The 23,959-nt window shown below is 36.6% G+C and overlaps 1 protein-coding gene across 1 annotated transcript in view; it reads right to left on the bottom strand.

The window, feature by feature from the left end:
• The window catches only part of LOC141904906 (E3 ubiquitin-protein ligase HERC2-like), an 82,536-nt gene that overhangs the window by 29,148 nt on the left and 29,429 nt on the right, over window positions 1–23,959 (bottom strand). The window contains exons 33-47 of the mRNA XM_074793517.1: window positions 22,640–22,790; window positions 21,621–21,814; window positions 20,408–20,620; window positions 20,114–20,243; window positions 19,275–19,567; window positions 18,406–18,682; window positions 18,042–18,229; window positions 17,567–17,728; window positions 17,054–17,175; window positions 16,771–16,883; window positions 16,336–16,444; window positions 16,088–16,221; window positions 15,399–15,589; window positions 14,824–15,021; window positions 25–300 (exon numbers count right to left, since the gene is read on the bottom strand). Coding sequence (XP_074649618.1) covers window positions 25–300; window positions 14,824–15,021; window positions 15,399–15,589; window positions 16,088–16,221; window positions 16,336–16,444; window positions 16,771–16,883; window positions 17,054–17,175; window positions 17,567–17,728; window positions 18,042–18,229; window positions 18,406–18,682; window positions 19,275–19,567; window positions 20,114–20,243; window positions 20,408–20,620; window positions 21,621–21,814; window positions 22,640–22,790 — 2,751 coding nt within the window. The remainder of the gene's footprint in view (window positions 1–24; window positions 301–14,823; window positions 15,022–15,398; window positions 15,590–16,087; window positions 16,222–16,335; window positions 16,445–16,770; window positions 16,884–17,053; window positions 17,176–17,566; window positions 17,729–18,041; window positions 18,230–18,405; window positions 18,683–19,274; window positions 19,568–20,113; window positions 20,244–20,407; window positions 20,621–21,620; window positions 21,815–22,639; window positions 22,791–23,959) is intronic.

Here is a 23,959-nt window from a genome sequence, read left to right as displayed (position 1 = left end):
ATACATAGATGGCGCAAGACATACCTTCGATCCTTTAGGTCCTCCCAATTGATCCTTATCATTCAGACCCCAGACGAAAACGTGAGTTTGAATTTCTTTCGTGCCAACCGTTTTCACTTTTTTCTTCACCATCGGAGCGCTCTGAGTTTCTTCCTCTTCGTCCGATGCGAGAAACAAAAAATTTGCGGCGACATCGTCTTCATCAGATCTGATTCTACCCGCAATATTTAAACTATGCACTTTACAATCAATGCCTCCGCTCTTACACTGTTTGATGCCAATCTCGATGTATCGGAAATACTATAAAAAGAAGCGAAATGTGAGTTCAATGCCTTTAAAAAACCAAGATGACAGTCTCTAAAGGGTCTGAAACATTGTTCTTGTCATCTTTTGATTTTAATTTTTGATGAATTAAAATTGAATTTGTTTTTAATCTTTTAAATTTTGTATATAGAGGGTTTTAAACTTACTATAAACACTATAAGTGGAATCAAGCAGTTAAAATAAAAGGGCTTGAATATATGTATCGAGTCATGTGGATTTTTGCGCTCACTATTTTCTTCATATTTCTGGTCTTGTCAGATTTAAGCACTACCCCATAAATATGTGGGGATCTGTGGGTGTTTATTTTGATGACAACCAAAGTTCAGGGGGATATAATGAAGTTCGGTTGATACATTATGATTTGAGCTAAGCTTTAAGCCAGATTGCATGAGCATTTTTGGCCCGAGCCAAATTTGTTCACATGGGTGCCAAATGGGCCAGAGCCTGTTTGAGCCGGGCCAAATTTGGCCCGACCAAAAACATTGGACCAGGCTGGAGCCAAATTTTAGCACAAGACAAATGATTGCGTTTGAATTGCTATTGGTTCCGCAAATTACCCACTTCCCTTTGTTTGAGCATTGTTTAGTATTGAGTGAATGGTTTGCGTGTGCTCTCTAATTAGGCACAGGTCTTGATAATTAACATAACTTGTCATTGATAGTTGATGACATGAGATGCTCACTTTTAGTCAAACTATAGCACTAACTTACTCAATTGACCACAATACCTCTTAGATAAAAACAGGTCCCCAACCCCTCAAGTCATCAGTCAATATCTCATCTAGTATTCCTGGTACATGTCTAGTGGTAGTTTTACCTATGAGCAATGTTTTTAGATAGTTGCTCATAGGTTTTACATAGTTTACTAGCACAGGCCTGTGCTGGGAGTACTTTTGAGATATTTCATGTCATAAATTTAAAGGATGAGCTAAAACAAGTCGCATATAATGGATACATATTTTGAAGGATTGCATCAAAGATTTGATGAAACACATGATACAAAGAACAAATACGTAAGTTCCGCTTATAAAATGAAGTTTTGCCCTAGCTGTACCCTTCAAATTTCTGTTCTAGTCAAATAACCGCTAGCACATTGTTTTGAGGGGATCAGCAGGTGTCACAATTGCCTGTTACGTTATGAATTCAGCTAAGATATTATGATTTCTGTAACTGGTACTGATTTTGTGCTGGTGAGATTTTGAATAATTAGCACAGGTCAGTGCTGGTAATGGGAATCAAATAGACACCTTTTTACAACTGGTTTCTTGGACAAAATTGGAGTTTCAATTTCTATTGGGTGAGTTAAATTTTTCATTACAAAATGTATTAACTGAGCCGTCAGAACAGGGGAGGCAGGGGCGGCAAAAGCCGGCCCGTTTTTTTGCGTAACCAAAAATATTTTTAATGCTTTTTTCAAAAGCTCGCTGTACCGCGTATCAGCTCGTCGTTCTCTGTATATGGTCGTTGCTCACGACTTCTCATGCTTCTGTGAATGAGACAGTGAAATGCCCAAAACCGCATCTCCGGCGATTGAATTTTCAAAATTTTTCTGGGGGAGGGGCCCACACCCACCATTCAGAAATAAGCCTCGCCACTGAAAAATCCCTTCCGACGGCTCTGATTAATGCACAGTTGGAGTCAAATACGGATTTCTACATTCTAATATTCAAATTTGAAGCTTGATTAATAATAATGGGTTATTAATGATTGATTACATGATAAAAATTCTCATCAAATGTTGATGACCGAAGAACACATTCAATGCTCAAACTATAGCACTAACTTACTCAATCGAACATAATAAAAAAAGTTCAATTTAATATGATATCTCTAAAATAAAACAGGTCCTCAACCCCTCAAATCATCAGTCAATATCTCATCTTGTTTTCCTGGTACATGTCTAGTGGTAGTTTAACATATATTACTAGCACAGGCCTGTGCTGGGAGTACTTTGAGGTATTTAGTGTCATAGATTTTGAGGATTAGCTAAAACCAGTCTTGTGATGGATATTTATCGTGGAGTATGGGTATAGATTTTCTGTAACTGGTACTGATTTTGTGCTGGTGTGATTTTGACTAATTAGCACAGGTCAGTGCTGGTAACAATGATTCTATAGACACCTCTAACTAGCAAGATTCATTTGGATTAAAAGATTTGACACCAATGAGTAGCGATTTGATACTGGGAATCTAGACGTCTATTTCTCCTTGTATCATATGAAGGCTTGTTTCTTATTTTATACTAGCAACCAAATGATACCAGGATTAAAGGCATAAGTTCTTCTTGCGAAATGGAGTTTGTGCTCACTGATCCCTTCATATTTCTGTTCTTGTCAAATAAGTAAGCACTAGCACATAACTATGTGGGGATCTGTGAGTGTTTATCATGAAAACAACCAAAGTTCAGGGGGAACTCACGGACACTGATTTTTGCAGATACAATACGAATTCAGCTAAGATATAAGGATTTCTGTAACTGGTACTGTTTTTGTGCTGGTGAGATTTTGACCAATTAGCACAGGTCAGTGCTGGTAATGGGAATCAAATAGACACCATTTAACAACTGGTTTCTTGGACAAAATTGGAGTTTCAATTTCTAGTGGGTGAATTAAATTTTTCATTACAAAATGTTTACTGCACAGTTAGAGTCAACTACAGTTTTTTACATACTAATATTAAGATTTGAAGCTTGATTAGTAATAATGGGTAATTAATGCTTGATTACGTAATTAAAACTTCTCATCAATAGTTGATGACTGGAAGTACTAATTCAATGCTCAAACTATAGCACTAATTTACTCAATTGAACATGATGTATCTTAGATAAAAACAGTTCCTCAACCCCTCAAGCATCAGTCAATATCTCATCTAGTGTTCCTGGTAGATGTCTAGTGGTAGTTTAACATCATATTACTAGCACAGGCCTGTGCTGGGAGTACTTTTAGATATTTCATGTCACAGATTTGTCGGATCAGCTATAACCAGTCTTGTGATGGGTATTTATTGTGGAATAACGATATAGATTTTCTGTAACTGGTACTGATTTTGTGCTTGTGAGATTTTGACTAATTAGCACAGCTCAGTGCTATTAATAAAGATTCTATAGATACCTGTCACTAGCAAGATTATTTTGGATTCAAAGATTTGACACCAATGACTAGTGACTTGATACTGGGAATCTAAACGTCTATTTCTCCTTGTATCATATGAGGGCTTGTTTCTTATTTTATGCTAGCACCAAATGATACCAGGACTAAAGGCATAAGTTCTACTTTTTAAATGGAGTTTTCTCCCCTCACTGATCCCTTCATATTTCTGTTCTTGTCAGACAAGTGAGCACTATAAGCACATAAATATGAAGGGATCTGTGGGTGTTTATTTTGACAACAACCAAAGTTCAGGGGGAGCTTATGAACACGGATTTTTGCAAATACCTTATGATTTCAGCTAAGATATATTGATTTCTGGAACTGGTACTGATTTTGTGCTGGTGAGATTTTGACCAATTAGCACAGGTCAGTGCTAGTAATGGGAATCAAATAGACACCTTTTTACAACTGGTTTTTTGGACACAATTGGAGCTTCAATTTCTATTGGGCAAGTTCAATTTTTCATTACAAAATGTATTAATGCACAGTTGGAGTCAACTACAAATTTTTTAATTCTAATACTTACATTTGAAGCTTGATCAGTAATAAAGGGTAATTAATGATTGATTAAAACTTCTCATCAATAGTTGATGACTTGAAGAACTCATTCAATGCTCGAACTATAGCACTTACTTACTGAATTGAACATAATAAAAAAAGTTCCTCAACCCCTCAAGTCATCAGTCAATATCTCATCTAGTGTTCCTGGTACTCTTACTAGCAAGATTCATTTGGATTAAAAGATTTGACACCAATGAGTAGCGATTTGATACTTGGAATCTAGACGTCTATTTCTCCTTGTATCATATGAAGGCTTGTTTCTTATTTTATACTAGCACCAAATGATACCAGGACTAAAGGCATAAGTTCTTCTTGTGAAATGGAGTTTGTGCTCACTGATCCCTTCATATTTCTGTTCTTGTCAAATAAGTAAGCACTAGCACATAACTATGTGGGGATCTGTGAGTGTTTATCATGAAAACAACCAAAGTTCAGGGGGAACTCACGGACCCAGATTTTTGCAGATACCGTATGATTTCAGCTTAGATATAATGATTTCTATCTGGTACTGATTTTGTGCTGCTGAGATTTTGACCAATTAGCACAAATCAGTGCTAGTAATGGGAATCGAATAGACACCTTTTTACAACAGGTTTTTTGGACACAATTGGAGCTTCAATTTCTATTGGGTGAGTTCAATTTTTCATTACAAAATGTATTAATGCACAGTTGGAGTCAACTACAGCTTTTTACATTCTAATACTTAAATTTGAAGCTTGATCAGTAATAATGGGTAATTAATGATTGATTACATATTCAAAACTTCTCATCAATAGTTGATGACTTGAAGAACTCATTCAATGCTCGAACTATAGCACTTACTTACTGAATTGAACATAATAAAAAAAAGTTCCTCAACCCCTCAAGTCATCAGTCAATATCTCATCTAGTGTTCCTGGTACATGTCTAGTGGTAGTTCAACATATATTACTAGCACAGGCCTGTGCTGGGAGTACTTTTAGATATTTCATGTCACAGATTTGTAGGATCAGCTAAAACCAGTCTTGTGATGGGTATATATTGTGGAGTAATGGTACTGATTACTTTTCTGTAACTGGTACTGATTTTGTGCTGGTGAGATTTTGACTAATTAGCACAGGTCAGTGCTAGTAATAAAGATTCTATAGACACCTGTTACTAGCAAGATAATTTTGGATTCAAAGATTTGACACCAATTACTAGTGACTTGATACTGGGAATCTAACTGTCTATTTCTCCTTGTATCATATGAGGGCTTGCTTCTTATTTTATACTAGCACCAAATGATACCAGGATTAAAGGCATAAGTTCTTCTTGTGAAATGGACTTTGTGCTCACTGATCCCTTCATATTTCTGTTCTTGTCAAATAAGTAAGCACTAGCACATAACTATGTGGGGATCTGTGAGTGTTTATCATGAAAACAACCAAAGTTCAGGGGGAACTCACGGACACTGATTTTTGCAGATACAATACGAATTCAGCTAAGATATAAGGATTTCTGTAACTGGTACTGTTTTTGTGCTGGTGAGATTTTGACCAATTAGCACAGGTCAGTGCTGGTAATGGGAATCAAATAGACACCATTTAACAACTGGTTTCTAGGACAAAATTGGAGTTTCAATTTCTAGTGGGTGAGTTAAATTTTTCATTACATAATGTTTACTGCACAGTTAGAGTCAACTACAGTTTTTTACATACTAATATTTAGATTTGAAGCTTGATTAGTAATAATGGGTAATTAATGCTTGATTACGTAATTAAAACTTCTCATCAATAGTTGATGACTGGAAGTACTAATTCAATGCTCAAACTATAGCACTAATTTACTCAATTGAACATGATGTATCTTAGATAAAAACAGTTCCTCAACCCCTCAAGCATCAGTCAATATCTCATCTAGTGTTCCTGGTAGATGTCTAGTGGTAGTTTAACATCATATTACTAGCACAGGCCTGTGCTGGGAGTACTTTTAGATATTTCATGTCACAGATTTGTCGGATCAGCTATAACCAGTCTTGTGATGGGTATTTATTGTGGAATAACGATATAGATTTTCTGTAACTGGTACTGATTTTGTGCTTGTGAGATTTTGACTAATTAGCACAGCTCAGTGCTATTAATAAAGATTCTATAGACACCTGTCACTAGCAAGATTATTTTGGATTCAAAGATTTGACACCAATGACTAGTGACTTGATACTGGGAATCTAAACGTCTATTTCTCCTTGTATCATATGAGGGCTTGTTTCTTATTTTATACTAGCAACAAATGATACCAGGACTAAAGGCATAAGTTCTACTTTTTAAATGGAGTTTTCTCCCCTCACTGATCCCTTCATATTTCTGTTCTTGTCAGACAAGTGAGCACTATAAGCACATAAATATGAAGGGATCTGTGGGTGTTTATTTTGACAACAACCAAAGTTCAGGGGGAGCTTATGAACACGGATTTTTGCAAATACCTTATGATTTCAGCTAAGATATATTGATTTCTGGAACTGGTACTGATTTTGTGCTGGTGAGATTTTGACCAATTAGCACAGGTCAGTGCTAGTAATGGGAATCAAATAGACACCTTTTTACAACTGGTTTTTTGGACACAATTGGAGCTTCAATTTCTATTGGGCAAGTTCAATTTTTCATTACAAAATGTATTAATGCACAGTTGGAGTCAACTACAAATTTTTTAATTCTAATACTTACATTTGAAGCTTAATCAGTAATAATGGGTAATTAATGATTGATTAAAACTTCTCATCAATAGTTGATGACTTGAAGAACTCATTCAATGCTCGAACTATAGCACTTACTTACTGAATTGAACATAATAAAAAAAGTTCCTCAACCCCTCAAGTCATCAGTCAATATCTCATCTAGTGTTCCTGGTACTCTTACTACCAAGATTCATTTGGATTAAAAGATTTGACACCAATGAGTAGCGATTTGATACTGGGAATGTAGACGTCTATTTCTCCTTGTATCATATGAAGGCTTGTTTCTTATTTTATACTAGCACCAAATGATACCAGGACTAAAGGCATAAGTTCTTCTTGTGAAATGGAGTTTGTGCTCACTGATCCCTTCATATTTCTGTTCTTGTCAAATAAGTAAGCACTAGCACATAACTATGTGGGGATCTGTGAGTGTTTATCATGAAAACAACCAAAGTTCAGGGGGAACTCACGGACCCAGATTTTTGCAGATACCGTATGATTTCAGCTTAGATATAATGATTTCTATCTGGTACTGATTTTGTGCTGCTGAGATTTTGACCAATTAGCACAAATCAGTGCTAGTAATGGGAATCGAATAGACACCTTTTTACAACAGGTTTTTTGGACACAATTGGAGCTTCAATTTCTATTGGGTGAGTTCAATTTTTCATTACAAAATGTATTAATGCACAGTTGGAGTCAACTACAGCTTTTTACATTCTAATACTTAAATTTGAAGCTTGATCAGTAATAATGGGTAATTAATGATTGATTACATATTCAAAACTTCTCATCAATAGTTGATGACTTGAAGAACTCATTCAATGCTCGAACTATAGCACTTACTTACTGAATTGAACATAATAAAAAAAAGTTCCTCAACCCCTCAAGTCATCAGTCAATATCTCATCTAGTGTTCCTGGTACATGTCTAGTGGTAGTTCAACATATATTACTAGCACAGGCCTGTGCTGGGAGTACTTTTAGATATTTCATGTCACAGATTTGTAGGATCAGCTAAAACCAGTCTTGTGATGGGTATATATTGTGGAGTAATGGTACTGATTACTTTTCTGTAACTGGTACTGATTTTGTGCTGGTGAGATTTTGACTAATTAGCACAGGTCAGTGCTAGTAATAAAGATTCTATAGACACCTGTTACTAGCAAGATAATTTTGGATTCAAAGATTTGACACCAATTACTAGTGACTTGATACTGGGAATCTAACTGTCTATTTCTCCTTGTATCATATGAGGGCTTGTTTCTTATTTTATACTAGCACCAAATGATACCAGGATTAAAGGCATAAGTTCTTCTTGTGAAATGGACTTTGTGCTCACTGATCCCTTCATATTTCTGTTCTTGTCAAATAAGTAAGCACTAGCACATAACTATGTGGGGATCTGTGAGTGTTTATCATGAAAACAGCCTACTGTCTGTCACACCTACTCTCCGTGCGACGTTTTGGTCCGTAATTTCGTTAATAATCGGTTTTATACCTTTATCACGCATCAATTTGTTCAGTGAGGAATTTGCATTCAGAAATAAACAACAATTTTCACTTAAGTTGTTTTTGTTTTCATTTATGAGCGATAGTTTACTCAGCATACGCTCGCGTAATGCTGAAAACTCGGCTCTGCGGACGCTCGGAAACGTTACAGTGACGTCATCACCTGCTCATTAGCATATCAAAATACAGTAGGTGGCGCCACGTGACGGGCCATAAAAGCCGTTTTTCAGCATTACGCGAGCGTATGCTAGGTAAACTATCGCTGATAGAAGAAAACACAAACAAATTTCTGCCAGTTCATGATTTATTTCTGAATGCAAATTCCTTACTGAACAAATTGATGCATAATATTTACAGATCAACCGATTATTAACGAAATTACGGACCGAAACGTCGCACGAAGAGCATGTGTGACAGACAGTAAGTTCAGGGGGAACTCATGGACACTGATTTTTGCAGATACCATATGAATTCAGCTAGGATATAAGGATTTCTGTGACTGGTACTGTTTTTGTGCTGGTGAGATTTTGACCAATTAGCACAGGTCAGTGCTGGTAATGGGAATCAAATAGACACCATTTAACAACTGGTTTCTTGGACAAAATTGAAGTTTCAATTTCTAGTGGGTGAGTTAAATTTTTCATTAAAAAATGTTTTACTGCACAGTTGGAGTCAACTACAGTTTTTTACATTCTAATATTTAGATTTGAAGCTTGATTAGTAATAATGGGTAATTAATGCTTGATTACGTAATTAAAACTTCTCATCAATAGTTGATGACTGGAAGTACTAATTCAATGCTCAAACTATAGCACTAACTTACTCAATTGAACATGATGTATCTTAGATAAAAACAGTTCCTCAACCCCTCAAGTCATCAGTCAATATCTCATCTAGTGTTCCTGGTACATGTCTAGTGGTAGTTTAACATGATATTACTAGCACAGGCCTGTGCTGGGAGTACTTTTAGATATTTCATGTCACAGATTTGTTCGATCAGCTATAACCAGTCTTGTGATGGGTATTTATTGTGGAATAACGATATAGATTTTTTGACGCCTTATAAAACGTTACCATTATGAAACCTAAACAATGTTAACCATTCAGCGTCATTTTACAAACGACAGCCGTAAATCGATGTGCAAAACGTCACAGGTCTATGTGTACACAAACAAGCTATCTGGCAAAATATTATTGACATAGATGTAGAATGGCTTCCTGTGATTATATAATGACCTATATTTGAACGTCGAAATGTTATATTGCATTGAATATCATTAGAAGACGTATTGTAATAGTAAAGGATGTATGATTATATCAGAAGCGGCAGGCATAAATAGAAATGATAAGTAAATCGGATTATTCGGTTAAATGGCGGATGTATACACGATTTGGAAGTCTGATATAAAAGTCAGACCCTGACGTGGGCATGCCGGTGGAATGACGAAGCTATCTACGATGTGTGTAGGGCCGGCGTGAATTTCATCAGCGGCTACAAGCGGTCAATATGAAAATGTGTAAACATATAATTTCAATATTCAAACGTTTTAGAAAATATGTTTGATATTAGGAGTATGCAGGTTTCGTGAGATTAGCAATTTATAATAGCATAGCTATCATATACGGCTCCGCGTCCTCTGATGGCATGTGTATTAGGTGACAATTCAATTCAATTCTTTATTGATCCTTATTACATTGAAATTTCGGGATAAAATTCCCAAATTCAATAAATACAAATTTTAAAATAAATTAATACAACATACATGACACACGGGTAATTCATACAGAACAACATAAGCATGTTATTTTAAATGACAATGTCTACTTCAACCCACCCAGACTCAAGACTCTAGGATATCGAGTGACAGCCAAACCCGTGGCCCGGGCCGGCTGGCTAGGCCACACGATATGCTCGAAGTCATGATGAAGCAGACATCAGAAGAGCTCGTTCTTCAACCATGGAGGCAATGAAGTTGCAGACCAGCTTAGAGGCATAAGTAAATGAAGTCGGTCGCAAGTTCGCGATCAATTATTGAGAATTTTCAATAAAAAAATTTAAACCACTACTAGAGTCGAAGACCCGCTGTATCATCTACCCAATCGCCAAATCTCATCATTCCCCAAATTTCTAAAAACTTCGATTTCAAATTTGCAATTCCACATTAGCTTAGCCCAGAAATTATACATTTTTTTCGCAGGCGTCAAATAATTTTCTAAAATTAATTTTCTTGTTTGTAACTGATACTGATTTTGTGCTGGTGAGATTTTGACTAATTAGCACAGGCCAGTGCTGGTGATAAAGATTCTATAGACACCTCTTGCTAGCAAGATTATTTTGGATTGAAAGATTTGACACCAATTACTAGTGATTTGATACTGGGAATCTAGACGTCTATTTCTCCTTGTATCATATGAAGGCTTGTTTCTTATTTTATACTAACACCAAATGATACCAGGATTAAAAGCATAAGTTCTTCTTGTGAAATGGAGTTTGCGCTCACTGATCCCTTCATATTTCTGTTCTTGTCAAATAAGTAAGCACTAGCACATAACTATGTGGGGATCTGTGAGTGTTTATCATGAAAACAACCAAAGTTCAGGGGGAACTCACGGACACTGATTTTTGCAGATACCATATGAATTCAGCTAAGATACAAGGATTTCTGTAACTGGTACTGTTTTTGTGCTGGTGAGATTTTGACCAATTAGCACAGGTCAGTGCTGGTAATGGGAATCAAATAGACACCGTTTTACAACTGGTTTCTTGGACAAAATTGCAGTTTCAATTTCTAGTGGGTGAGTTTAATTTTTCATTACAAAATGTTTTACTGCACAGTTGGAGTCAACTACAGTCTTTTAAAATTCTAATATCTAAATTTGAAGCTTGAATAGTAATAACGGGTAATTAATGGTTGATTACGTAATTAAAACTTCTCATTAATAGTTGATGACTGGAAGTACTAATTCAATGCTCAAACTATAGCACTGACTTACTCAATTGAATATGATGTATCTTAGATAAAAACAGTTCCTCAACCCCTCAAGTCATCAGTCAATATCTCATCTAGTGTTCCTGGTACATGTCTAGTGGTAGTTTAACATGATACTACTAGCACAGGCCTGTGCTGGGAGTACTTTTAGATATTTCATGTCACAGATTTGTCGGATCAGCTATAACCAGTCTTGTGATGGGTATTTATTGTGGAATAACGATATAGATTTTTTGTAACTGATACTGATTTTGTGCTGGTGAGATTTTGACTAATTAGCACAGGCCAGTGCTGGTGATAAAGATTCTATAGACACCTCTTGCTAGCAAGATTATTTTGGATTGAAAGATTTGACACCAATTACTAGTGATTTGATACTGGGAATCTAGACGTCTATTTCTCCTTGTATCATATGAAGGCTTGTTTCTTATTTTATACTAACACCAAATGATACCAGGATTAAAAGCATAAGTTCTTCTTGTGAAATGGAGTTTGCGCTCACTGATCCCTTCATATTTCTGTTCTTGTCAAATAAGTAAGCACTAGCACATAACTATGTGGGGATCTGTGAGTGTTTATCATGAAAACAACCAAAGTTCAGGGGGAACTCACGGACCCAGATTTTTGCAGATACCGTATGATTTCAGCTAAGATATATTGATTTCTGGAACTGGTACTGATTTTGTGCTGGTGAGATTCTGACTAATTAGCACAGGTCAGTGCTGAGAATAAAGATTCTATAGACACCTCTAACTAGCAAGATTATTTTGGATTCATAGGTTTGACACCAATGACTAGTGATTCGATACAGGGAATCTAAACGTCTATTTCTCCTTGTATCATATGAGGGCTCATTTCTTACTTTATACTAGCACCAGATGACACCAGGAGTTCTACTTGAAAATGGAGTTTGTGCTCACTGATTCCTTCATATTTCTGTTCTTGTCAAATAAGAAAGAATTAGCACATAAATATGTGGGGATCTGTGAGTGTTTAGTATGAAAACACGCTAAGTTTAGGGGAAATCATGGAAATGGATTTTTGCCTTATGATTTCAGCTTAGATATAATGATTTCTGTAACTGGTATTGATTTTGTGCTGGTGAGATTTCGAATAATTAGCACAGGTCAGTGCTGGTAATGGGAATCAAATGGTCACCTCTTAACTATTGGTTTCTGTGACAAAATTGGAGTTTTGATTTCTATTGGGCGAGTTCAATTTTCACTACAAAATGTATTATTGGACAGTTGTCAACTTCAGATTTTTGGTCTAACGCAGTGACATTAAATTGAAGCTTGAGTAGTAATAATGGGTTAATTAATAATGAATTACGCGACTGAGACTTCTCATCAATAGTTGATGACTTGAAGAACTCATTCAATGCTCAAACAATAGCACTAACTTACTTAATTCAACATAATATCCCTTAGATAAAAAGGTTCCTCAAACCACTCAGTTCATCAGTCAATATCTCATCTCGTGTTCCTGATACATGTCTTAGTGGTAGTTTAACATATATTACTAAACACAGGCCTGTGCTGGGAGTACTTCTGAGATATTTCATGTCATAGATTGCTAGGATCAGCTTAAACCAGTCTTGTGATGGATATTTATCGTGGAATATCGATATAGATTCTCTGTAACTGGTACTGATTTCATGCTGGTGAGATTTTGAATAATTAGCACAGGTCAGTGCTAGTACCGTAATGGGAATCTAATAGTCACCTCTTTACTATTGCATAGTGGAGTCAAATACAGAATTTAAGGTCTAAAACAGTGACATTAATTTGAAGCTTGATTAGTAATAATGGGTTGATTCATGAATGAGTACGTCATTAAAACTTCTCATCAATAGTTGATGACTTGGAAGTTTTCATTCAATGCTCAAACTAAAGCACTAACTTACTCAATTTAACATGATATCTCTTAAAACAGGTCCTAAACCCCTTAAGTCATCAGTCAATATCTCATTTAGTGTTCCTGGTACATGTGTCTTGGTAGTTTAACATATATTACTAGCACAGGTCTTTGCTGGGAGTACTTTGAGATATTTCATGTCATAGATTTGTAGGATCAGCTAAAACTAGTCTTTCGATGGGTATTTATTGTGAAATAACCATACAGATTTTCTGTGACTGGTACTGATTTTGTGTTGGTGAGAAATTGACTAATTAGCACAGGTCAGTGCTGGTAATAAAGATTCTATAGACGCCTCTTACTAGCAAGATTCTTTTGGATTCAAAGGTTTGACACCAATGACAAATGATTTGATACTGGGAATCTAAACGTCTATTTCTCCTTGTATCATATGAGGGCTTGTTTCTTATTTTATACTAGCACCAAATGATACCAGGACTAAAGGCATAAGTTCTTCTTGTGAAATGGAGTTTGTGCTCACTGATCCCTTCATATTTCTGTTCTTGTCAAATAAGTAAGAACTAGCACATAACTATGTGGGGATCAGTGGGTGTTTATGTTGACAACAACCAAAGTTCAGGGGGAAATCATGGAAATGGATTTTTGCGGATACTGTATGATTTCAGCTAAGATATAATGATTTCTATCTGGTACTGATTTTGTGCAGGTGAGATTTTGTCTAATTAGCACAGTTCAGTGCTAATGGGAATCAAATAGACACCTTTTTACAACTGGTTTCTTGGACAATATTGGAAGTACTCATTCAATGCTCAAATTATAGCACTTACTTACTCAATTGAACAAGATATCTCTTACATCAAGAGATAAGTGTACCTGGTACATGTATGTCTAGTGGTAGTTTAAGATATTTTACTAGTACAAGCTTGTGCTGGGAGTACTTTGAGATAGTTCATGTCATAGTTCATGTCATAGATTTTTCGGATCAGCTAAAACTTGTGATGGATGTGAGGTGGAATATCAATACAGATTTTCTGTAACCAGTACTTTTTGTGCTGGTAAAATGTGGACTAATTCGCACAGGTCAGTGCTGGTATTCTATAGACACCTCTGATTAGCAAGATTCATTTTGATTAAACGGTTTGACACCAACAACTAGCTATTCAATACTGGGAACCTAAATGCTATTTCTCCTGGTATCATCATCTGGTTTATCTATTTCATACTTATTATACAAAATGATATCAGGACTAATGGCATAAGTCCTCCTTGTAAAATGGAGTTTTGCACAAACTGTTTCATTCATATTTCTGTTCTTATCAGACAAATAAGAACTAACAAATGAATATTTAAGGCTTATGTAATGAGTCAAAATTTTATAAATTCTAAAATCATGTGTTATAACGTTAGGCCTACTGAACGTAGTCATTGTGTACTGAAATCTGCATTCCACATATGGTCTACAAGTCCATACCAGAATATAAGCTATAAATATCAGTGAAACGAAAAATAAAGTCAGTCTCGTATATGATGCCATATCATCGTAGTCAGTTTTTACTGGTCTTTCCTGGGTAGATGAAACATATTTCTGACATGGCTACTGGGCCGAAAGAAATGACTGCATATTTCTACAAAATGCTTCTGATGATTGCAGACGAACTTCGTCTTACAACAAATAATTCAATGATTGTATTACAGTTAATATCATGTAATTCATACCTCAGTTACATCTTGCAGTAGCGGCACGAGATTTTCCGTCATTCCGATATTGATAGTTTTAATTTCGCGCATATTACTCAACGTATCACCACCGCTGATTACTACTAGCGATGGCATATAACTTGAATCAGACGGTTCCACTCTCATCACCAGCTGCTGGATTATGATATCGGAATGGATTTCCAATCGAATCCAATGCTGTAATTAAAGGTACGACATAAGTAAATCTGCAAATACAGCACTAAACGATGAAATACGAAAACCAACAAATCAGAAAATGTAGGTATACACAAGTGAAGATTAGGGATACCCAAACACGAATACAGAGCTGCTATGACTTATCTCATACACATTCACTCATCCATCAGAATTTACTAATGAGCTTTGAGGGTGTAGCAGAGTTCATTCACACTGCCCGCTAGTATAGGAACCATGTCATTCCAGTGAACAAACAATGATTAACCAGATCGGCAACGAGATATCTCCTATGGCAATAGTGGCATAAGCGGAAACACAAGATATCTAGTAGTGGGCAGCAAACGAGTTAATCTTCCGTCTTCCTGAGTATTACTTACCTTTCCCTGCGAACCGGAACTCTGCCAGAATCCGCTGCCATCGATTAATCGATGAACCGTATTCTCTTTCGACGAAACCGATAAATGTTTTATGCATCGGTGCCAATCGGTGATCATCCCCGAATGCGGCCCGGTGCACATTCCGTATCGACGCTTCTGTTTCTGTCTGTGATTGTTCACCGAATCATTGCCTACATAAGTAATAAATAACTAGAATTTTGCAAAATCGACGTTAATCTCCCCAGGATATGCAGATAGAATCCATATCTTGAATTTCTTATCAGGGAAATTGCTAACAAGAATTTCAGGATGGCTGCTCTTTAACACGATGATCAACGACAGGATCCAATTGACAAACAAAATTTCCGAAAGATCCGTTTGGATTTGCCGGCACCAATTCCTTCACTAGAATTTTCAAGATGGCCACTTTGCCAAGTTTCAGGTTAATGGATCATGATATGCAGGCTGTATGGTGCTAGTAGAAAATTGAATATTGCCACTGTAATTTAAAAGGCATCCAATGGGAGTTTTAACCTTGAGAGTACTTTGACTCCAGAATATCTTTTCCAAATCTAAGCAATAATATACATGCTGTACTTGGATGTGAACTCACAAGTGAAATGGCAAGATTTATGGAAGTGGTGAATCATCCCTGCCTGAAGAATACATTTTCTAATACAAATACTTACCAGCATCAATAGTCTTTTTGAATGAGTGCGGGTGGGTTGTATTCTTATAGCAGCCATCACATAGGTTATAGTTACTGCAGGTTCGACATTTAAACCTATCGCCAGTGATAGGACACATGTGACATTCATCGCACCTACCGGTATACAATAAAACAAAATCACTCATTTAAATCGATACTGTACAAGTTATTATTGTTTTCAACCTCCTGATAAGAATAGATTTCATATCACATATTTGCACTACTTACGTGATTCCAGGGTGTGCACTGTGCACGACTTCCATCTCGGACACTAAACCGGTCCAATGTGGCTGCTGTGGAAAATCAACGACAACGTCGCGGGCTTCAGCGGCAAACACTGAAAATGAAGTAAATATCGAAATAAGTAAAATACCCAATACAGCCCTTCGCGAAACAATCAGACTCAAAGGGACATTTTATGAAGCAATTTTATTTGTACGCTACAGGGGTTCGGGTAAAAACAGAACCAAAACTATGAAACTACTATATTCAAGCCTCAACCGTTCCTTCTTGATTCCTCCATTATATACAAGCATATCATTTTTATTCTAGCGGTATAAAAATCACAGGCACGATTGTACCCCATGGCAAGGGTTTTATCATCCTGGGAGACTTTTTTGGTGAAGGGTATGGAAGTAATTGTCCTTGTAGTGCTAAACCTACTTCTAACAGTGCCAACACTTCGATGAGTTACTGATCCCCACTTGTATTTTGGTGTGGTAACCGACGGTTTCACTCGTACTTTATCGCCAATTTTAATTTTATTGCCCAATGATGTAGTTGATCCAGCCGATACTGCAGACGCTGCAACTGCTCCCATTTCTAAAATACCATTAGAAAATATATTCATTCATAACTAAATCTAATTTGAAGAGAATTGATTACTAGAAGTCCTGCTTAATGGAAATATATTAACAAGAGAGCATGTATACCTGTAGTGCCTGGTACTGCAGCAGAAGGTGATCCATACCCTAACAGTTCTACATGCACATAACGAACCCAGTATGTACGACCCATTCTCTGCCAATCAGCTTGGATGTTCAGATCATGTAAGCCATCACGATCCAACTGGAAAATTTGAATAAATGAACATACCAGTAAACACCCATTGCTTGGGCTGCCAACCAATGAGTATCAGAAGCAGGGACTGAATTTTCTAGGAATTCAAATAACAGATTCTGGGACACTGATTCATTATCAATACCATTAATATTGCATTATTAGGGACATCAAACCATTTTCAAGGACAGTTGGAAGCTCTGCATTGCATACAAAATCCAACGAAATTATCTTATTAGGATAAACGAGACATTTTCAAATTTTACAACTAGACCAACATCATGTATCGAAGTTCTTCATCGATGTTGAGCATATTATTTACATGTATCGTATAGGCTGTGATCTGTCAAATCGGTCGATTGAATGAACACTTTTAAAAAGACTGTTGCATCTACTTTACCTTTGTGACTTTCCCTACATCGCCCTCATGCACCTCTTCATAAGTACGACAACATCGAACCAACATTCCAATCTGGATATTGTCTCGAACGTACATTGCGTAATCGTCATTCGTAACAAAATCTGTTTTCTTCAAAAGAGGTGCACACTCCATTTGAACAACCTGAAATAGCAATAATGTCATGTTGTTTTAACTCTCTAATTCCAGTCTTGCAATTTTGTGTTTTCAATTTGATGCTTGCCTTCCAACTAACTTATAACCATACAATGTATATTAGAATGGCATCTAAACTACTATGTAGCTGTCCATGGTGCAATGATATATAATGATAGCCCCTCAATTATGTACTGGAATTAGTATTTTTTTAAATTAGTTGATCATGAAAAAATGGATTCACGATTTCAGCCTAAACTGCTATCTTTTAGAGAAATATTTCCAAAATATCAATATAATTTATATCCTATAAATTATGTACCTCATTGAATGCAACTTCGAGGTCTTCAAAATCACTCGACATAGATTCAGTATCCGACATCGGATCTTCGTACGAGCCGTCGTCAGAATCTGACAGCATCACATCGGTCCGAATTCCATCTTGATTCTCTAGCAACCAGACGACCAATGATTCAGCAGTGGGCGTGTCGCTACCAGCGCGATATCCTCCTAGGAATGTTCAAATATTAGGGTTAACAGACGAATGCAAGCGAAAAGCGCTCAGCTGAGAGTAAAATTCTCCTGAAGCGGTTTTAAAGCAGAGATATGGTGGCGGTCACTTTTCCCCAAGTGAATCAGAGAAATGTCGAGGTTTAACTACACCTATATTTCTATGTCTGTTATACCTAATGCTTTGATAGCTGCCTCAACTTTCTTGCGCTGGAAACCCATTTCCATAAGTTGCGACACAACTGGTAGCGGTGGGGTCGGTTGTGGTTTCACTTTCTTCACTTTTTGCGCGTGTTTATTAGAAACGTTATTTTGACTGAGAATCGATGATACCGGTTCACATACTGAACTGCTCTGCTCATCTGCTGATGTGTCTCCACTAGTTCCACAGGAGGTCTCACCCGGCTGTCGCCATTCTGTCATTAGATGCTGTATTACTGATAAAGCTGCTGCCTATATTCCAAAAACGAAAAAATTCTTGAGACATAGCTTCTTACGCAAGCTTTCAGTAGATTACTAGTATACATTTTACATAAGCCAAGGCTGCAAAATTATAAATGCCAATTTAGATACCCGATACCTTATTTTCTGGCTAATAAGCCCATTTTCTAGCCTCAGAACTTAACCCAAAAAAATATTATCCGCTTAATGGATGGATATATTCTGAACATCTATGTCACTCGAATGCTTCCAAAGAACAACAAAGAAAGACCATAAATTGCTTCATACTAATTTGAGATCACTATTAAATATTGAAATGAATTGAAATAAAACAATTTCAATTGATAAAGCAAGTCGTAAGCTATCTAGTGGCATAGGTAACAAATTCATAGACAAGAATTATGTTGAGCAAGCTGCTGTTCAAACTATGAGCTAGAAGATCTGGATGCAGGATAAGCTTGAATATCTTGAAAAATGAGTAGCATCCATTACAGTTTCTTAAATGATATCTTACTAGAATTGGTCTATGGAAAAATTTTCCTTGAAATAACCCTCATTCATGTTAAAATTCATCAACGCATTCTGCGGAAAACAGTGATTTTACCTCAATTTCTGAGATCTGGAACAGAGCTTTAATCGGAGATGGTTGAGTGGCTGTAAGCATCAACTGCTGCATGATTATCGACGACGTCGGACCAGTCACATCGGTTGAGGTTTCCTCATCAAGGCTGCCGGTCAGATTACCCTCCGGCACGGCAGTCGGTATGACTTGTTCGTGAATGACCGGGTGTAGCAGAATCTGACGAAGTTTCTCCAGTCGTTTGAACAACACGGTCGCTGCCCGCAATAAACTGATGTGAATATACTGTTTACACAAAAACCCAGCATCAATCTCATCTAAAATAGAAAAATTAAACTCAATATGAATAAGAATTGGTTTCAATAGACGAGTATCAGTGTTGATTAAATATTAAGAAAAAACTATAAGGGTATTTATTTGACGCATGGCTACCAACCTCGGAAAAGTGTTATTAGTAACAAATTGAATTTTCACAGTAACATTGAATTATGAATGGAAATGCTAAAATTTATCAGTTATCAACTAATAGTAAAATCCTCAGTAACATTTTCCATATTTCTGTATGCATGTCAAACAAATCAAATCAGTATTTCTCAGTAATCAAATACTGAAAATCAGGAGCAGTTGGCAGCTCTGTTGACATTTCCACTCAATTCTATAAGCTACAGTTTTAAGAATGAGTCCGTACGTTCAGCAATGCATATCGAATACTGTCACACTTTCCTTTTCTATTCTTTGATAATAAAATAGATTACAAGCTTTTCATCTACTTAATCCATTTAAGATACGCGGGAACAAGGAGTATCTAGGTTATAATAAATAGCTCAGCTGAATTACTATTAAGTAAGCATATAAGTACATACCTCTGTCACCATGGTCGATAGTATTTGAAGGTTTAAAAGCTGTAGCTCCCAAACTGATTAAACTAGCCCAAATATTCGAAACTTTTTCAGTCAACGGTAACCGTTCAACACTAAAATCTATTACTGGCACCTGAAAAAATTTTGCGTTGAAATGTGGTAACGAAGGTTTTTCAATATAATACAAATTTACAGGGTTCAGTGATTGGTTTTCACTTTAACCCGACTAAATTGATTTTAGACGAGTAGGTTTAAGTTAAAACCAATCTGTCAAAGCTTTAAGGGCACCACACTTACCACTGTAAGTTCTGGCAATCTAACCGTTCGTGGTTCTTTCAAATCAAAGAAATGGACGCTAATCTTTCCATTAGCCGAGATTTTTGAGATTGTTCCTCCTCCGTAGTTCTCGTGACAGATGATGCCACCAAGCCGAGGACGTCGATCAACGCCACCTATAACTGCTAGAACGGCCATTACTTCTTCTTGTTCTTTATTAGAGTCTTGAGTAAACTGCACGAAACGGAGCGATGAAATAAATAAGTTCATTTTCCCTGTATGATCAAACAATTGTAGTAAACCCTCGGTACAGAGTTTAACCTCCAGGGGCCGGTTGCATAGTCATGGCTTAGACTTAAGACCAGTCTAAGACCAACTTTGTTCTATAGCCAATCTAACAATTTAAGACCACTTTTGGACTTAAGTCACGACTGTGCAACTGGCCCCAGGGGTTAGTAGCACAGTCTTGCCTTAGATTTAACATCTTGTTAAAGTCACTTTGCTTATTTTCAAATGCCTCCATAACCAGGGATGAAAACGGCCCATATTGAAAAAGAATTTTTTTGGGGAACAAAAATCAGTAACTTTTAGCCAAAAAACTTACTTCCTTTTGGTCAAAAAGTTAATAGTTTGGGCCTGAATTAGAGCCGCTTTTTGAATGAGACGCCATATTGGTTTCTCCGACTCAACAGTTGTGCTAACAACTGCCGAAAACCGTCTTAAGGAGCACTCCTAACTACGGAGAACTCCGATGTGACGCCCGCAAAGGTCGGAAATCCGTCTATGGTCGGAAGATTTTCATTCCTGCATAACCTGGCAAACTCCAACCTCCCCAGCCACTTAATAGTTTACAGACCAGTCTGAACACTTTGCTCTAAGTCACAGAACCCTCTCTCAGTAAGTCTTGTATTGTCTAAAGTCATTTGGCGGATATGTATTTGGGACACTTGCTTGCTTGCATCCATAATGTGGAATTCCCTACTATAAACCAACAATGACTCTCTCCCAGCATTCAAACGACAGCTCAAAACATTTCTATTTAAATCAGTACCTATTTCTGGAGGGACCCAATAATAATCGTTCTAGGCTATAAATGCATAATCCTATCTTATCTTATCTTAGTTCTATGGCCGATCTAACAACATAACATTTAGGACTGCTTTTGAATTTTAGTCATGACTGTGCAACTGGTCCAAGGACCAACGACTGCTAGAGAGCATATGATGTTAGTTACCTGATCAGTCTTTTGAAGGACATCGTTAACAATGAATAATTTACTAACAATGAAATTGTTAATTATTCCATTCCAACTGTCGAGTGAGTGTAGTTTGCGCAGCAGCGTTACGAGTTCCTCGGCAAGTGTGCTCGAATACGACGCCGTCATCGAAACGGCTACACGAGAATTTCGTCTGTTCCTTTTCGGTGAATCTAAATGAGAAAGTTATACGTTTTTGAAAAATTTGTCTTTCCAATTTTTGAACTAAGGCAGCCTCAGTTAAAACCTGTTGAGAAACCAAAATGTCTTGTGTGTATACTATTCAGACGTTTTCAGTTGAAATTTAATTTTCGGATCACACACCTCAACCCAGTTTCATGGAAATGTTTAACTCATTTGGTTCAATTGTTATTTCAATATCTACAACAATCTAAACTTACAATTAAACATTTGAAACTTAATGTCTTTCATGAAACTAGACCCTCAATTAGTTCTTAAATTGATTATATACAGCTGGACTAGTGCATCAACTTTCGATCCATTTTTGATCATATTTAAGGATTGCCACAGTCATCCTTTGATTAGGTGAAATCACCAATGCCAACAATTTCTAAAATATCTTAACTATTGTTACCAGGCTTATGAATGAAAAGTGATTTTATGTTAGGGGTCACAAAGTTCATAGGCATAGGAATAAACGTTACAACTCAAGAAATCTTCAATAATGGTGGAAACATCTGACCATTCCAAGAGTCATTACAAGATTATATGTACATGTATAATAAAACCCACCAGCTTTGTGAAAATGGACCCAAGGACAGAGCTTATACGTAATATATATCATAACCTTTCTTCACAGTGACAATGGTCATGGTGAAAAATCTGAAAGTTATATCATCATTTTTAGTTTCAATAAAGAGAGTGAATTTTGATATTTTTGAATTTTCTGATATTTTTCATTTTTTTCATTTTATGATAGAAAAGATAAACATGTAGAGTAGAGTACAGTAGAGCTCACACAATCACAATGAATTTACCAGTGAGAGAGAAAGTTGAATCCACGTTACAGAACATCAGAAGTCGGCCAAGAATCGCAAACATTTTCTCAGTGAAATCTTTCATTCTAGATGCGCTATGTCGGAGATCCCATGATGGTAAAACTGCTCTCATCAACCGTAACGCTAATATCTGTAGAAAATAATCATGCCATTCTATCTTAGTTTCATGAAACCACTTAATCAAACTTGTTCAATTGTATGTTTCAAACCACATATCACACAAAAAGATTGTTATAGACAGGGTAATACTATAATTACAAAAAGAGGTGTTACTGGTATGTATTTTTGGATACATAAATCATTTCAGTCAAATAAAGCTTGTTTGTTTATGGCGCTTTATGGATTTCAAGGACTTTATATCAGGGATTTGGTTTTTGAGAATGGACACAGGGAACAAAAAAATATGATGACTATCTTGGTGGTTCAGTGGTCATCATTAAGGTTGCAAGCCTATCCTATAGGAATAGGATTGACACCTCAGTCATTTGACATTGCGGCATAGTAGTACAGCTAACTATTTTGAAACGCTAAACCATATTTCATAATTTTTTAACATTTTTCAAAGGATGATGGATCTAGACGTATCGGCCCCACTGCATGTGGTTGCGCCACCGCGCGGGATTTACGCGAAGGAGCAAACACAAACATGGCCAATCTCTCAATTTTCAATGATAGAAATCGTGTGTGCATTTCAATTATTTCGGCTGTTAGGGTTTTAAGGCACAATATAAGTTGATGATGTGATACGGCGATGTTAATTAATGATAATTCCGCAGTGAAGCTAGTCACGAACGGTGCCGATTGAGTGTACAGCTGCCAAAAACACTGAAATGTTCGTAGTTGCGTAACTATTTGCAGTGAATTGCAGACGAAACATGAAACCTTAACGGCCGTTTAAAAAAAATTTATACCAATCGTAATTGTAAAATAAAAATGAGATAGAGCCTAAGTTAAAATTCTGGCCATTTCTAAAATGTTATTACTAATTTTTAGTCAGTGCCGAACGTTTAGTTTTCCAACAATAATGAGGGGTGGTAGGTAGTCATGCAATTCAAGTCATCATTTATTACACGTTACTTCCGTGTTGTTGGAAACCTCGCGAGTCCTGGACCAAACCCCATTGAACAATGTGATCTGTGTGCTGGCCACAAATGCACACAGATCACACTACACTACCCATTACACACTCCAGTACCCACAACTTTCATATATCCATCCAAATATTTAGAGTGTCTTTCTTCCTGGATTTGATTTGAAACGCTGGAGATTATATGTTTATAAGATATTTCAATGCGAATC

Source organism: Tubulanus polymorphus, chromosome 5 (genome assembly GCF_964204645.1).
Source record: "Tubulanus polymorphus chromosome 5, tnTubPoly1.2, whole genome shotgun sequence".
Taxonomy (NCBI): Eukaryota; Metazoa; Nemertea; class Palaeonemertea; order Tubulaniformes; family Tubulanidae; genus Tubulanus; species Tubulanus polymorphus.
Note: the sequence above shows the minus strand (reverse complement) of the source record. Positions and strands in the feature narration are given on the sequence as shown.